The sequence below is a fragment of the Triticum aestivum genome, chromosome 3B, assembly GCF_018294505.1.
Source record: "Triticum aestivum cultivar Chinese Spring chromosome 3B, IWGSC CS RefSeq v2.1, whole genome shotgun sequence".
Lineage (NCBI taxonomy): Eukaryota > Viridiplantae > Streptophyta > Magnoliopsida > Poales > Poaceae > Triticum > Triticum aestivum.
Window position 1 is genome coordinate 23,371,090 of NC_057801.1, and position 15,601 is coordinate 23,386,690.

Genomic DNA, 15,601 nt, shown 5'->3' on the forward strand with positions numbered 1-15,601 from the left:
ACTTTAGTAAAGTTAGTATAAAGTTGAGTCATCTATTTTGGAACGGAGGGAGTATTTGTTCGCATGCATATACTGAAATCCAAAGAGAGCATAAAGGTAATATGTTATAGCATATATCCGTACTCCAAGTAACAAAAGACTAGCATCTTTCCTTTTTTTCAACATAACACTCTACTTAACTGATGCACTTGGGCTAACAGGAACTTAAGAAAACACCAATGACTAATCATTTCGAAGTCAGCAGGGCTGAGTCCTACACATGGCTAGTCAAATCCGCTTGCCAAGCTGAATGTTTCTTACAAATGCGGAAATATCCATAAGATTGCATCTCTCTTGTTGTACTCAAATAATATTTTGTATATATATCAGTGGCTTCAAAAGCAAAGTACCAGTTAAGTCCTATTGTGTCAATTTGTATATATCATTGGTCTGTTTTACTCTAGATCATCATCAATACAAGAAAATGTTTCAAGCATCACAATTGGAAAAAAAGGCCTTACTAACCAAATAAAGATTAAAATTTTGAAGTAAATTATATGCCTAGAAACCAAATAAGAACTATACTGGAAATATTTATGATTTACTACGACTAATCAGACTACTTTAGTATGATACTGTAATAAAGACTAATGATTGTAGGTGATTTGATATTATGTTCGACTAATAAAATAAGATAAGGACAGACAGGTCATGGATTTCACCAATAAAACCAAATACTTTCCGATCTGTACAACTAACGAAGGGATGAATAATATACTAACTTCTCAAAACTGGTCAAATCTAAAAAGTTAGAAAGGCTAAGCAGGCACAGTAATAATCTGTTACAGGAATAAGCAAGCTGACCAAACATAGTAGCTGATTAGCGATGATGCACTCTATGCGAACCGGTGTTTCCATGTCTACCAGGATAAAGATCTCCTCTTCTGCAAGGATAAACATGGAAGTGGAGTAATCAAGCACACTGAATAGAGTTTTCACGACCTAAATAATAATAAAGAGAATATAGAAATAAGTGTTTTGAAACGTAGAATTTGGAGCTGCACAAAAGATGCACCTCAAGAGGACACTCCTAAATGAAAAAATCAAGCTAAACAATTAAGCTAGCAAACCAGTTTGACCTATTATATATCCCACATGGACAGTAGCACCTACATACTGAAGCAACATAATTGACAAAAAAATCCCCATATATGAACATTGCAACCTGTAGGCATTAACTAAACACAAATTAAACCTAAAAGAAGAAGTCGAATGATAAATCTTCTACAACATTAACAAATGGGTGACAAAATCAAGAAAACAATGGTGGTGTGTAGACGTGAAAGGCACAACAACACAAAATTGATCCGAGAATGTAGAAATCAAATGGAAATAAATAGCTCCAGATATCTCGATCCAATAACTACAACATGTATTGCTTTAGGACAATGTGCCAAGGGTAGTTTACAAATAATCACCAGTGAAATTCCTATTGGTTGAATCAATATTGAATTCTTCATTAACATATTGAAGAGGTAGTCGGCAGAAGAATTCCCTCTCAAACAAACATGTTAGCATTAGTTTTGCACAACAGGCTGGTAGGCACGATAAAATCTTTTTGGGAAAATGCTATTGGAGCAAGACAATCACTTAACTTCTTTCTGCAATATTTTAGCATTAATAAAGTAAATAGGTCCCGCCCTAATCTTCGTGGATTTCAAAGACAAACATCTGCTAGCAATATTATGAAGTAACAAAAAAACACAATCCAATCCTGTTAATAGAGAACCAATAGAACCTCCTATATCATTTGGACACAAATGAATAAGAATAGAGGACATATAGAACCAGAGGTTTAACTTTACATGCTTGATAAAAGAAAATGGTAGATTGGGAATATATAAGATGTCGATCAAAATCTTAAAGCATGCAAAATACATCTGGTACAAACAATTCTACTTATATTAGCTGATGATATGAATACATATCAGTGGCAATTATCATACCACCTTCCATTTGAAAACATTATATTCAAATTGAAACGAAAAAGACACAAACTCATACATATCATCCAGGAATACATGTTTAAGTTCAGTATTAGACATCAGTCAAATGATGAAAATACACATTTGACAGTTAATATCATATAAGACTAACAAATAACCCCAAGAGAATGGATATACAATGCATTTATAATTAATTGTTCATCAGTGGACTCTGATTCTTAGATGTCACTCATGTCAGCAAGTGAAGAGCTTAAAAATAGATGTGCACAAACACGCTACGTTTACAATATATACATCATCATGCATAGGAGGTTCAGACTTGAAACATTCATAATATCGAAGATATAAGACTTCAGAGTAACACTCACCATATCAAAAGCAAGTAAATAGTCCATGGGAAAGATATAATGATTTGTCAGTGAATGCACACCCTTGTGCCATATAAAGCTCACACATTTCCAACCCACAAAAAAAAAGAAGGCTTTGAAAACTTAAGCGACCATATGATGGTGCTGCTTACCCGAGAAACCGAGCTCTCGACCGTGGATACCCTGGTCATCGTCCTCATCCACGGAGGGTGCCTGCAGCTCCGAATATATCGAACAAACAAGTAAGTAATCTGGAGGTGACAGTAGATAGGGTAAATAATCTTCACAATAATGAGAAGTGGCTAATTGGACTCAATCCAGCACAGAAGCACATCAAGCGCTGACTAAATAACAATCATGACGCATTCAGATTTAAGTAATCTGCGGCATGTATTGACGGGTTGGCAGAGAACTTCTACAGCCAACACTTGAGACCGATCAGCACGCACACACACTTCAGGTTGGCGGAGAACTTCTACAGCCAATGCTTGAGATTGATGGCACGGGCGCACCAAGTGTGCCACCATGATATTGCTTCTGACCTGCATGCACAACAGAAGCCCTTCAAAGAGAGAACCAAAAAACAACTGTAAGTTGTGAAGCACTCCCACAACAGAAGCCCTTCAAACATAAAACCAAAAAACAACTGTAAGTTGTGAAGCACTCAAACTTCATAAAAAACGACCAGGAAAAAGTATATATCTAGCCTGAAATTCCAAGGCACCTGTATAAGTACAACATAAACAGAAGGATTTACCAGCTTCAAAGTAGTTAGCTTTCCTTCTCCTAAAAATAGAAGGACTTACCTGCTAGAATAAACATATATTCCTGCCATAAATAAATACAGATAATGTGTGATAGACTGGCAATTAACACTGACTTCTTTGTGTCACTTAGTTACTATGATCTTGATATACATATACATTTATCTTCAGAGTTCTCATTTCAGAAGGAATATAATATATATGTAGCATAGTGAAGACTGCACTTCTAGCATTAGTTTTTTTCTCCAAAAATTTATTATTAACATCATCGTCAGGTCATCGGAGCCATGCACCCGCATAACCATTGCCTGTCTCTTTGGCGAATTTATACAAAATTCATAGCATCGGACAACTATTGTTAGAAACTACTAAGCTATGCAAACTGAACACTATTGCCCTAGAAATTTAATCATAACTTGCACAGACAACTCACAGAAAATTTGTATATCTTCAGTCACTTTGATCATATTTTGCATATACTAAAATCAGTTATACAGAAAACTTGATAACGTCGTTATCGGGCTTGAAGGAATTCACTTGAGTATTCGCTTGGGGGAAATTGTTCACATATGAATTAAGAGAGATGAATCTACATCATTTTAATACAATCTAATGCACTATACCAAAAAACAAAAACAATTTAATTGAATTTCAGTCTGTTCAGAATTATGGGCACGAATCTGCAGCCATTCTGGGTACATCACTTGGACTAAAGATGCCATCAATTAGTACTGTAGTTTTTTCAGAGGGAGCATTTGTACTGTGGAGGAATTAACTGCAATCAGAGGATAATACATACATCAATATCAATGAACTGAGCTTGGAAAGTGACTTGGGGATTCTTCCGCTGATTATCGGCATACAAATCCAAACCGATCAATTTCTTCAGTTGCCCATTTCTTTTGGGATCTCGCCATTGACGTTGTTCCTGTACAGCTCCGTGCAAATCAAGTTCCAATTGAGAAAATCAAACCATTTTGTTCTGTTCAAATAACAGAAACGATGAGATAACCAAACCCCTGGCATAACATGAGGCCTAAAAATTATATAGAAGATGTAGGATTTACGTTCAAACCCCAAAGAGAACTTGCTGGCTAATCTAGCTCTTTCACTTAATAAACCCAAGAAAGCATGAGGCCTGCATCAAAAAATTCTTCAGTAAACATACAAGGGCCATCCCTATATAGCAGTTTTTTCTACTAAATCCTTATCTATCAAGCGCCTCCTCTCATAAATAAATGTGGCAGGGCTCTCTAATCAATCAAGTAACTGGAATAACATGATGCACCAAAGAAAACTGCTTATTAGGGAGCCGTACACGCATCAAACCTAATAAGTAAAATAAATTACGGGGGTAAGTCAGCCTCCTGAACACCCAAGATGTGCTCCGGGTACACGTGAGGCAGCAATCGACGACAAGCATAGTACCTGCAAAACAAATTAGACAGCACATAAAGAATACAATGTCAATCAGGTGACGAGAAAGCACATACAAAATGAAAGAAGCGAGAGAAGAAAATGAACGCCTAGCAAGCAGCCAAAATAGCCCAAGAAACATCCAAAGAAACAACAGAGGCAAGAAGAAGAAACCAAAAGAGGAACAGGAGATGCAAAAGGATCCAAACGCAAAAAGATTCGGGGGAGATCAAATCCACTGGCAAGGAGAACCAGGCCACACGAGGCACCTTCTATAGCTCACCAATCCGCAGCAACCGGACCATGTTGAGGCTAAAATTAGCAAACTTAACAAGATCCCTACGAATCACGATAAATAGACCTAGATAAGCATCGGGAAAGAGGAACCAGTGTCTCCCTCCTTACCTGCTCTGTTTGGTCGCGCCATGGATGACCTTGCGGGAGGCTCCTCGGCGATCTAGACGCGTCGTCTGACCTGCTCGGCCATGGTGGCCTCCTTGTACTGGCTCCTGATGAGGGGAGGAGGAGAGGAGAGGGTGGGGGCGCTCCTCTTGCCGTGTGCATGCGAGGACGACGGTGACGACGCCGGGGAAGTGGACGACGGCGGTCCGGCGGGCTAGGCAAAGGGGATGGCGGCGGCGGCAGGAGCTGCTAGGGTTATGGGTTGGATAGAGGAGGCGTAGAGGAGGAGGAGGGACGAGCGAGTGGGGGAGGAGGCGGCTGCTAGGTCTTCACCACAGGAGCGGCCCGGTTTTATACCACCTTACACGAAATGACTGCCCTTGGCGGGGCAGTCTAATTGCGCGCGGTGGCACGCCGGGAGTGAAACTGCGGGGGGAAGCAGTAAGTATTCATTGTAGCAGTAGCTCCGGGTCGATCCGAGGTCTTCCAGGAGCGAGATCCTACGGTCCAAAACGCATCAAGAATCCGATCCGACGGCCGACAGTCGCTGAGCTCTGAGAAGTCTCAGATTCTCCGAACTTACCTATTCCTGTATGTTAGCAACTTAGTGTAGTATTGTAGTAGTACTGAATAATTATGTACCGAGTCAAGCTGAGTAGTAGTAGAAGTTGTGCCTCAGATTCATTCTATTAATTGTTTCCTTGTGTGTTGTTTGATGGTTGGGCCACAAAGGAGACATAAGTCTATAGTATAACGGAAATTCCATATTCACGGAAACCAAAAGTTCCTTTTCTTGTCTGTTCCATCGGAAAACACCGTTTCATTTTTATTTCCAATTCCGCATAAAGAGTTTCATTTCCACTTCCATTTTGTAAATTTTCGTTTTCGTTTTCATATTTCTCTCCGCTTTCATTTTTCTTAAAAAAGGAAAAAGTTTCTACTCCATTTTCATTTCTACATACCCATGCCGCAGTTGAAATAACGGAGGGCGTGCTTCCCGTGCCTGGATGGCTGCATGCATGCATGATGCTTGTCTTTACTCTAGGCTATCTATCTACCACCGTACGGCAGACCAGCACCCATACGTGGCACCATTTTTTTGCGGGTAACCATATGTGGCACTACGTGTCCAAGTCTCTAAGTAAATTAATGGTGGCGCGCCACGCGTTGGTTTCCATGGGTGTCACGCGGCTACATATACGCTCTGAAAGCTACCCAGCTTCAAAAGCACAAGCAAGCTCAGTAACCAGCCACGAAGATGAAGATGAGCTGCATTGTTCGTAGCATCCTGCTGCTGCTTTCACTCGAGGCCGCCCTCCTCGTCGCCGCCGGCCGCCCCTCCACGGCCACCGGCACCGACAACGTGGGCGCCATTCTCCTGCCGAGCGAAGGCAAAGGTGACCACGCCATCAATTTCTTTTCCTAGTTCAGTTCAGGTAGCTAGCTGGTGAATAAGGAAACTGATCGCAGCCTTAGCTCGTTAACTGAGGACTTGCTGCAGGCCAAGCAGGAACGGTGGCGACCAGGCCGTGGAAGTGCTGCGACCGGGCCTTTTGCACCAAGTCATTCCCACCGATGTGCCGCTGCATGGACATGGTCGAGCAGTGTGCTGCGACCTGCAAGAAGTGCGAGCCGGCCACGTCGGACTCATCCCGCCGCGTCTGCAACTACTGGTACCATGGCTTCCCGGGGCCCAAGTGCACGGAGGCTGAAGGTGCTCGCCATGAATATGATCACCAGGTGACTGTGGCAGCAGCGAAGAAGTGGGAGGAAGAAGAGATGCCGTGGAAATGCTGCGATTTTCCTCTGTGCACCCTGTCATACCCGCCGACATGCCGCTGCATGGACGAGGTCGAGCAGTGTGCCGCGACCTGCAAGAAATGCGATCCGGCCACGGACTCATCCGACCGCGTCTGCAACGACTGGTACCATGGCTTCCCGGGGCCCATGTGCACGGAGGCTGTTGCAACAGCCAAGAAGAAGAAGGCGGAAGGAGAAGAGGAGAGGCCGTGGAAATGCTGCGACATGGCTCTGTGCACCAGGTCATTCCCGCCGATGTGCCGCTGCATGGACAAGGTCGAGCAGTGTGCTTCCAACTGCAAGAGCTGCGATCCGGCCAGTCCGGACTCATCTCGCCGCGTCTGCAACGACTGGTACCATGGCTTCCCGGGGGCCAAGTGCACCGCCGGCGGTAACTAGCATGCGCGTTGATCACCTGTTCAACGCCGTCCAGCCTGAGCTTTAGTAGCTGCAGCAGCCTGCAGTGTGTTTAATAAGCAATAAAATAAAATGGAAAGTCAGGCAATGATGAATAAGACAAGCCGTCGTGCGTGTGTTCTCCGAGAAAATGGAATTCGTCACCATGTTTTCACGAAATGGAAGGCAGTTTTGTTGTTTTTGAAGTTGTGTTTCGCACTACGGTAAATTATGTTAATCTGCACGGACACCGCCTCCTAACCCTAGTTGCCGCCATCCGGAGTGGGGATCGGCCGTCTCGTTTCAGTTGTCTTCGGTTTTTACTTCTCTGGCGACTTCGATGAGGTGCTGACGATAGTAACGTGTTGGAATAAGGCCTCTTCCTATCTAGATGATGTCCGATCCGACATCGACAAAGGACCGGTGAAAGTTTGTGTCCCCGGATTTCTTAGTTCCAGTCAGATTCTGAGAGTTCAAATTATGGTAGTTCATGTGTCTTTAATCTGACTTTTGGTGCGACGACTTCAACATCTTCTTTTGCGTTGTTTTGTGGCTTAGTCCAGTTTCTCCTACCCTCTAATCTGGTGATGATGGATTGCAACCTGTTCTGTGAATCGCTTTTCTTCATTGTCGTTGGTTTAGTGCAACTTTCAGTCTTCAGCGGACGGTATTTAATTGGAGAAGAAAGAAGACTAGTATGTTTTTCAAATATAATTTTAGTTTTTGCTAATCGTTCTACATTCAATTCTATATGCATTGTACTGGTCATTGTTCTTCCCGATAGTAGTGAGATCTAAGATGCCCTTTGGTGTCTTCATTCATAAAAAGTTATATTAATCTACATCACCTAACAAGTTTAGCAGCATCGACGTGGGTGAAATGGTTAGGTTTGTGGTGGTGAAACCAGGCCATCAGATTTTTGTGTTAAACTTTGTACTGGTGCTCACATTTAAAATGATTTATTTCAGACTTTTCGATGAGGTTCACTCTGTGGGGAGAAACGTTCATGTTGACTACAAAATCTGACCATCTACATTTATATTGTGTTAAAAAACAAAATTAATAGCACAAAACTTGAGATAAGCTGTTTTTGATAGCCGATAAAAATGTAAAAGTCTTGCAACATATACAGATAAATTGACTGAGGGAGTACTTGCCAAAAGTTTCCTGCTTATCTTTATTTTGCTTGCCACGTCTTCACTTCGTCTGGCTAACATGATAAAGACACGCTCGATCTCATTGCATTGGACATTGAGATTTCCCCGTTAAGCTCGCTGCAGCCGTACGTGACATGCATTAGGTTCGGTCTGTCTCCTTTCCCAGGATCATTGTCGAACGCATCCACGCGTGAAGCCACGTGCTAAGATGCATGCCCACATTGGGTAGTTTTGAGCCACCCACGCGCCCCATGAGTGCAATTAACAAAGAGTAGATAGTACTACCAAGCACGCAGTGTGATATACGGGTCGGCCTCGACACAGGAGGCGTAAACTAATCGATATGGCAGCTCTGTGCACGCAGCTGGTAGAGGCACTATATTATTGCGTGTCGATCCAGATCTAGCAAGCTCGAACGGTCACTAGCTAAGTTCGTCTGCCACAGTACGTTGTAAAAGTTTTGTACTGCTTGTTGATGTCTTTTATTGCTTTGCATCAACTTTAAACAAGTGATTGTATGCTCACAAAGTGATTGTATGCTTTGAAATGATAGGCAGTGTTCGGAGGTTTTAAACTTAAAAAACAAGAGCATCTACAACCGGACTTGGAAAATCCGGCCCTCTAAACGTCCGCGGACGCGACCCAATATATTGGCTGTCAAGCAGCCGCGCTCACCAAATGCAAACCCTCAAATCCATGCACATCTATCATACCCAATGCGCGAACACAAGTGTTCAAGGTCAACCCTCACTTCTCCAATGCATGATTTTTCAATCACTTTAAAAAAAACTTTTTAGGCACAAGAGGCAAGTAACTTTTTTTTTGTATTTTCATTTTTAATTTTTTTTGCATGTTTCACCCACGACTAAGCAAAAGAAAAAAGGGAATGCAAAAACTACTTCGTCAAGAAAGCAAACAAGCACACACGAGAATATCAACCCCACGCTATTGCTCCCTTGCAACGGCGCCAGAAAAGAGCTTGATGATCCCAAGTGCAAGGAATCATCATAGCAATTTCCAAAGATGGAAGTGATAAGTATGGAGTGTCGAACCCACAAGGAGCTAAAGGTAAGATCAATATTCTCTCAAGTCCTATCTGCCACTGATACGACTCTACGTACACCGAACGTTTGATTCCAACTAGAATCGAGAAATAAAACTATGTTGTGTGTATGAAGAGGGTAACTTTGCTTGATATTGGAGAGCTAAAATATAAAAATAGATGATGCTATCATAAAGTTAGAATATATTACTAAATATTATAAATAGCGAGTGTGGAATAATGATGGGTCGGTGTGCAGAATTATCCTAGGCAATTGTTAACAAGACCGGCTTGCAATTTCATATGAGGGAGAGGCATAAGCTAACATACTTACTCTTCTTGGATCAAATGCACTTATGATTGGAACTCTAGCAAGCATATGAAACTACTAAAGATCATTAAGGTAAAACCCAACCATAGCATTAACATACCAAGTGCCCTTTATCCCATACGCAACAACCCCCTTACTCGGATTTATGCTTCTGTCACTCAAGCAACCCACTATAAGCAAATCATGAACGTATTGCAAGACCCTACAATGGGAATTCATCATGCTTGCGCGACACTGAGGGCACAATAGGACGACACCAAAATAAAACATACAACTCATACCAATCTAGATCGTCAATCAGCCCAAAGACAAAGGATATCTACTTAAAACATCATAGGATGGTAACACATCATTAGATCATAATATGTGGCATGAAGCACCATGTTCAAGTAGGGATTACAGCAGGGTGCAGGAGAGTGGACCGCGTAAAAGAGATGAGGATGGTGATGATGATGGTGATGTTGATGAAGACGATCACCACGGCGATGATTCCCCTAACGATGGCACTCCGGCGCCACCGAGAGAGAGGAGAAGAGGTTCTCCCCCTTGTGCTTCCTCCTCTATGGCCTCCCCCCTAGATGGGGAGAGGTTATCCCTCTGGTTTTTGGCCTCCATGATGATGATGGCCCCTCTGAGATCCTCCCCCGTGGCTTCCGGTGGTGATGGCCCCCTCCTGCAGGGTGCCAGAGAGGGCGTAGATTGATTTCTCGTGGTTACAGAGGCTTGCGGCGGTGGAACTTCTGATCTCTCTTCTGTTCTAGGGTTTTCTCAATTTATAGGAGGGGTTGACTTTGATTTCACGTCAAGGGGGCCCACGGGGAGTCCACGAGGCAGGGGGCACGCCCTAGGGGGGCGCCCTTCACCCTCGTGGTGCCCTCGGGACTCCCCTCCTTCCAAAAAAATCTCTGTTCATTTTCAGCGCATTCCGAGAACTTTTATTTCTGCACAAAAATAACACCACGGTAGTTCTGCTGAAAATAGCGTCAGTCCGGGTTAGTTCAAATCAAATCATACCAAAATCATATAAAACTATTGTAAATATGGCATGAATACTTAATAAATTATAGATATGTTGGAGACGTATCAGCATCCCCGAGCTTAATTCCTGCTCGTCCTCAAGTAGTTAAATGATAAAAGAAATAATTTATGAAATGTGAATGCTAGCAAGTGCTTAAGTTTGATTAATGATAGTTTCAATCAATTTTTCTAGCATCATTATATATCAAAACAATAGCTCAACTCATAAAACTTCTCATGATCAAGTAACAAGCTATTCACATGTTAAAGTATAGATCACAAACTTTCTTGAAAACTAACAAACCATGCTCTTAGTCATCAAACAATTACAATTCATCTTATTTTCGGGAAGGGTCTATGTAAGAGCTTTGATTCAGCAAACTCCACATACTCAACTATCATTTAATCTTTCACAATTGCTAACACTCATGTGATATTTATGGGTTCAAAGTTTTAACGGGACACAGAGAAAGATAGGGGCTTATAGTTTCGCCTCCCAACCTTTTACCTCAAGGGTAATGTCGACAATAATACTTTATGAAAACCTACATCCAAGTGGAATATATATCCGGATCGCTACAACACAAAGTGCTTGCCAAAGGAAAAAAGTGTAAAAAGGAAAGGTGATGATCACCACGACTCTTGCATAAGGATAGAAGATAATAGTAAAAGATAGGCCCTTCGCAGAGGGAAGCAGAGGTTGTCATGCGCTTTTATGGTTGGATGCACAAAATCTTAAACCAAAAGAACGTCACTTTATATTGCCGCTTGTGATGAAGACCTTTATTATGCAGTCCGTCACTTTTATTTCTTCCCTATCACAAGTTCGTATCAAGCTTCTTTTCTTCACACTAATAGATCATACATATTTAGAGAGAATTTTTTATTGCTTGCGCCGATGACAACTTACTTATAGGATCTTACTCAATCCATAGGTAGGTATGGTGGACTCTCATGGCAAATCTGGTTTAGGGGATGTTTGGAAGCACAAGTAGTATCTCTACTTTGTGCAAAGAATTTGGCTAGCATGAGAGGGAAAGGCAAGATCAACATGTTGGATGATCCAAGACAATATAACATCTATTCGGATATAGGAAAACATAATCCATTAAGTTGTCTTCCTTGTCCAACATCAACTTTTTAGCATGTCATATTTTAATGAGTGCTCACAATTACAAAATATGTCCAAGATAGTATATTTATATGTGAAATCTCTCTTCCTTCAATATTCTTTCATGAATTGTTCAAGTTGCCAATACTACGTTTGCTAACTTTCAATAAATTTACCACCTATACTTATTATGTGTGAAGTCGTTACTACCCATGGTATAAGCATATGAAACATATATAAATTCAGATTTATGATATTCAATTCATTTACTCATAGTATATACGTGAAGCACGTGAGTAAATGACAAAAATAGTCCAAAAAGATATAAGTGAAGAACACTGAGTAGTCAAATTATTAACTAGCCATGGAAGAATTCTCTTTCATTCAAGATTTCAGATCCAATGATTTTATTCAAATAGCAAGTAAAATTGAAAATACTCTCCAAACAAAACACATCTCATGTGACGAATAAAAAAATAGCTCCGAGTAAGGTATACCGATAGTTTGGAGACGAAAGAGGGGATGCCTTCCCGGGCATCCCCAAGCTTGAGTATTCCTTGAATATTACCTTGGGGTGCCTTTGGCATCCCCAAGCTTAGGGTCTTTCCACTCCTTATTCTCCTCATATCGATATCTCGCCGAAAACATGAAAACTTCAATCATACAAAACTTAACGGAACTTCGTGAGATGGGTTAGTATGATAAAAAATAAACCATTCACTTTGGTATTGTCATAGACAAGATTCATAATTGTTTTCACACAATTCCTACTATTACATATCATTTCTACAATTTGAATTGAAAAATATAAGCCATAGAAACTAGAAAACAAGCAAACCATGCATTGAAAACAGAATCTGCCAGAAACAGAACAGTCTGTAATGATCTGAACATTAACCATACATATGCTACTTCAAAACCCCAACGAAATTAGGAAAACCTGAGAAATTTGTGTACTAATCCAATTCAAAACGAATCAGATCAAAATCATGTTTCTGTGAATTATCAAAACTAATTTACTGGGCACAAAAGTTTCTGATTTTCAGCAGGATCAACACAACTATCACCGTAAGCTATCCCAAAGGTCTTGCTTGGCACTATTGAAACAAAAGCTATAAAACATGATTACTATAGTATATAAATCATGTGAACACACAAAAATAGTAAGGGTAAATATTGGGTTGTCTCCCAACAAGCGCTTTTCTTTAATGCCTTTTAGCTAGGCATAATGATTTCAATGATGCTCACATAAAAGATAAGAATTCAAACACAAAGAGGGCATCATGAAGAAGATGACTAGCACATTCAAGTCTAACCCACTTCTTATGCCTAGGGATTTTGAGAGCAAACAACTTAAGGGAACAAGAATCAACTAGCATAGGAAGGCAAAACAAGTATAACTCAAAACTTTAAGCTCATAGAGAGGAACCTTGATATTATTGTAACTCCTACAAGCATATATTCCTCCCTCATAATAATTTTCAGTAGCATCAATTTAACAATATAACCATCACATAAAGCATTCTTTTCATGATCTACAAGCATATAAATTTTACTACTCTCCACATAAGCAAAATTCTTCTCATTCAGAATAGTGGGAGCAAACTCAACAAAATAACTGTCATGTGAGGCACAATCCAATTGAAAATTAAAATGATGATGACAAGTTTCATGGTTAGCATATTCCCTTATAGCATACATGTCATCATAGGTAGCAACTTTGTTCTCATAATCAATTGAACCTCTTCCGAAATAGTGGAATCATTACTAAAGTCAAGACCTCTCCAAATCCACTTCTACAAATATCATACTAAGATTCAACACCCTCCAAAATAGTGGGATCACTAATTCCTAAAGTTGACACTCTTCCAAACCCACTTTAGATGATAGTATTATTCATACTAAAAAGATATAAGTGAAGTTCATGCAGTATTTTACAATTAATATAGACTAACCAATATTCAAGCTCAAAATATATAAGTGAAGCACACAAAGCATTCTATAAAACCATACTCAAAAGACTTAAGTGAAGCACAAAGAGCATTCTATAAGATCATTGAAGGGATATCTCATACTAGCATGGTTCCTAAAGAAAATGAAAAACACAAAGGACACAAATCATGCGAGCAAAACAAAAACCAGGGTATACCGATAATTGTTGAAGAAGAAAGACGGGATGCCAACCGGGGCATCCCCAAGCTTAGATTCTTGAGTATCCTTGAAATATTTACTTGGGGTGCCTTGTGCATCCCCAAGCTTGAACTCTTGCCTCTCTTTACTCTTCTCACATCTGCAACTCCTTATTCTTCGAACACTTCATCCACACAAAACTTAACAAAAACTTTGTGAGATTCGTTAGTATAATAAAGCAAATCACTACCTTTAGGTACTGTTGCAAACTCATTCCAATTTCATATTAGCACTATATCTATTGTATTCCAACTTCACGATGGTTCGTACCCCCGATACTACCTATAGATTCATCAAAATAAGCGAACAACACGTAGAAAAAAGAATCTGTCAAAAACAGGACAGTCTGTAGTAATCTGGAAATTTCGTATACTTATGTAACTCCGAAAGTTCTAAAACAAATATGACAATTTAAAAGAATTGTATAGAATTACTGTGAAAAACGTTTCAGACTCATTTGACTTTCCAGTAAAAAAATTAAATCCACGCGCTACAGCCAAAGTTTCTGTTTTTGCATTGCACATGGTAAACAAGCAATCTAATCATCCTAAAAGCAAAGCTTGGCACATTATTTTTATAATAGAATGAATATATACAAGGGGATAATTATTTTCAGAGAAACTTCCATGAAAAATTCTACATTGTTTCCATGAGCATGAATACAAGTGTTCAAGGTCGACCCTCACTTCTCCAATGCATGACTTTCCAATCACTTCTCTTTTTGAAAAACTTTTTAGGCACAAGAGGCAAGTAACTTTTTTTGTAATTTAATTTTTAATTTTTTTTGTATGTTTCACCCACAACTAAGCAAAACAAAAATGGGAAAACAAAAACTACTTAGTGAAGAAAGCAAACAAGCACACACGAGAATATCAAATCCACGCTATTGCTCCTCGGCAACGGCGCCAGAAAAGAGCTTGATAATCCCCAAGTGCAAGGAATCATCATAGAAATTTCCAAAGGTGGAACTGATAAGTATGGAGTGTCAAACCCACAAGGAGCTAAAGTTAAGATAAATATTCTCTTAAGTCCTATCTCCCACTGATACGACTCTATGTACACTGAACATTTGCTTCCAACTAGAAACGAGAAATAAAACTATGTTGTGGGTACGAAGAGGGTAACTTTGCATGATATCGGAGAGCTAAAATATAAAAGTAGGTGTTGTTATCATAAAGTTAGAATATATTACTAAATATTATAAATAGCGAGTGTGAAACAATGATGGGTCGGTGTGCGAAATTATCCTAGGCAATTGTTATCAAGACCGGTAATCAGTATTGCAATTTCATATAAGGACGAGGCATAAGCTAAAATACTTACTCTTCTTGGATAATATGCACTTATGATTGGAACTCTAGCAAGCATCCACAACTACTAAAGATCATTAAGGTAAAACCCAACCATAGCATTAAGATATCAAGTCCCCTTTATCGCATAAGCAACAACCCCCTTACTCGGGTTTATGCTTCTGTCACTCAAGCAACCCACTATAAGTGAATCACGAACGTATTGCAACACCCTACAGGGGGAATCCCTCACGCTTGCGCAACACGGAGGGCACAATAGGACAGCACCAAAATACAACATACAACTAATACGAATCTAGATCATCAATCAAC

General features: G+C 40.2%; 1 protein-coding gene across 1 annotated transcript; it reads left to right on the forward strand.

The window, feature by feature from the left end:
- The first annotated feature begins 6,149 nt into the window (after positions 1-6,149).
- On the forward strand, positions 6,150-7,337 carry LOC123064451 (Bowman-Birk type bran trypsin inhibitor-like). Its single transcript, XM_044487934.1, has 2 exons — positions 6,150-6,332; positions 6,437-7,337. The coding sequence occupies exons 1-2, from the start codon at positions 6,194-6,196 to the stop codon at positions 7,132-7,134; spliced, it is 837 nt and encodes a 278-aa protein (XP_044343869.1). The 5' UTR covers positions 6,150-6,193; the 3' UTR covers positions 7,135-7,337.
- The last annotated feature ends 8,264 nt before the right edge of the window (positions 7,338-15,601 follow it).

Excerpts from the sequence above, each read along its gene's own strand:
- LOC123064451 (XM_044487934.1), top strand. The coding sequence starts at position 6,194 with ATGAAGATGAGCTGCATTGTTCGTAGCATCCTGCTGCTGCTTTCACTC. Across the intron at positions 6,333-6,436 it reads CCTGCCGAGCGAAGGCAAAG|GCCAAGCAGGAACGGTGGCG; the intron begins GTGACCACGCCA and ends GACTTGCTGCAG.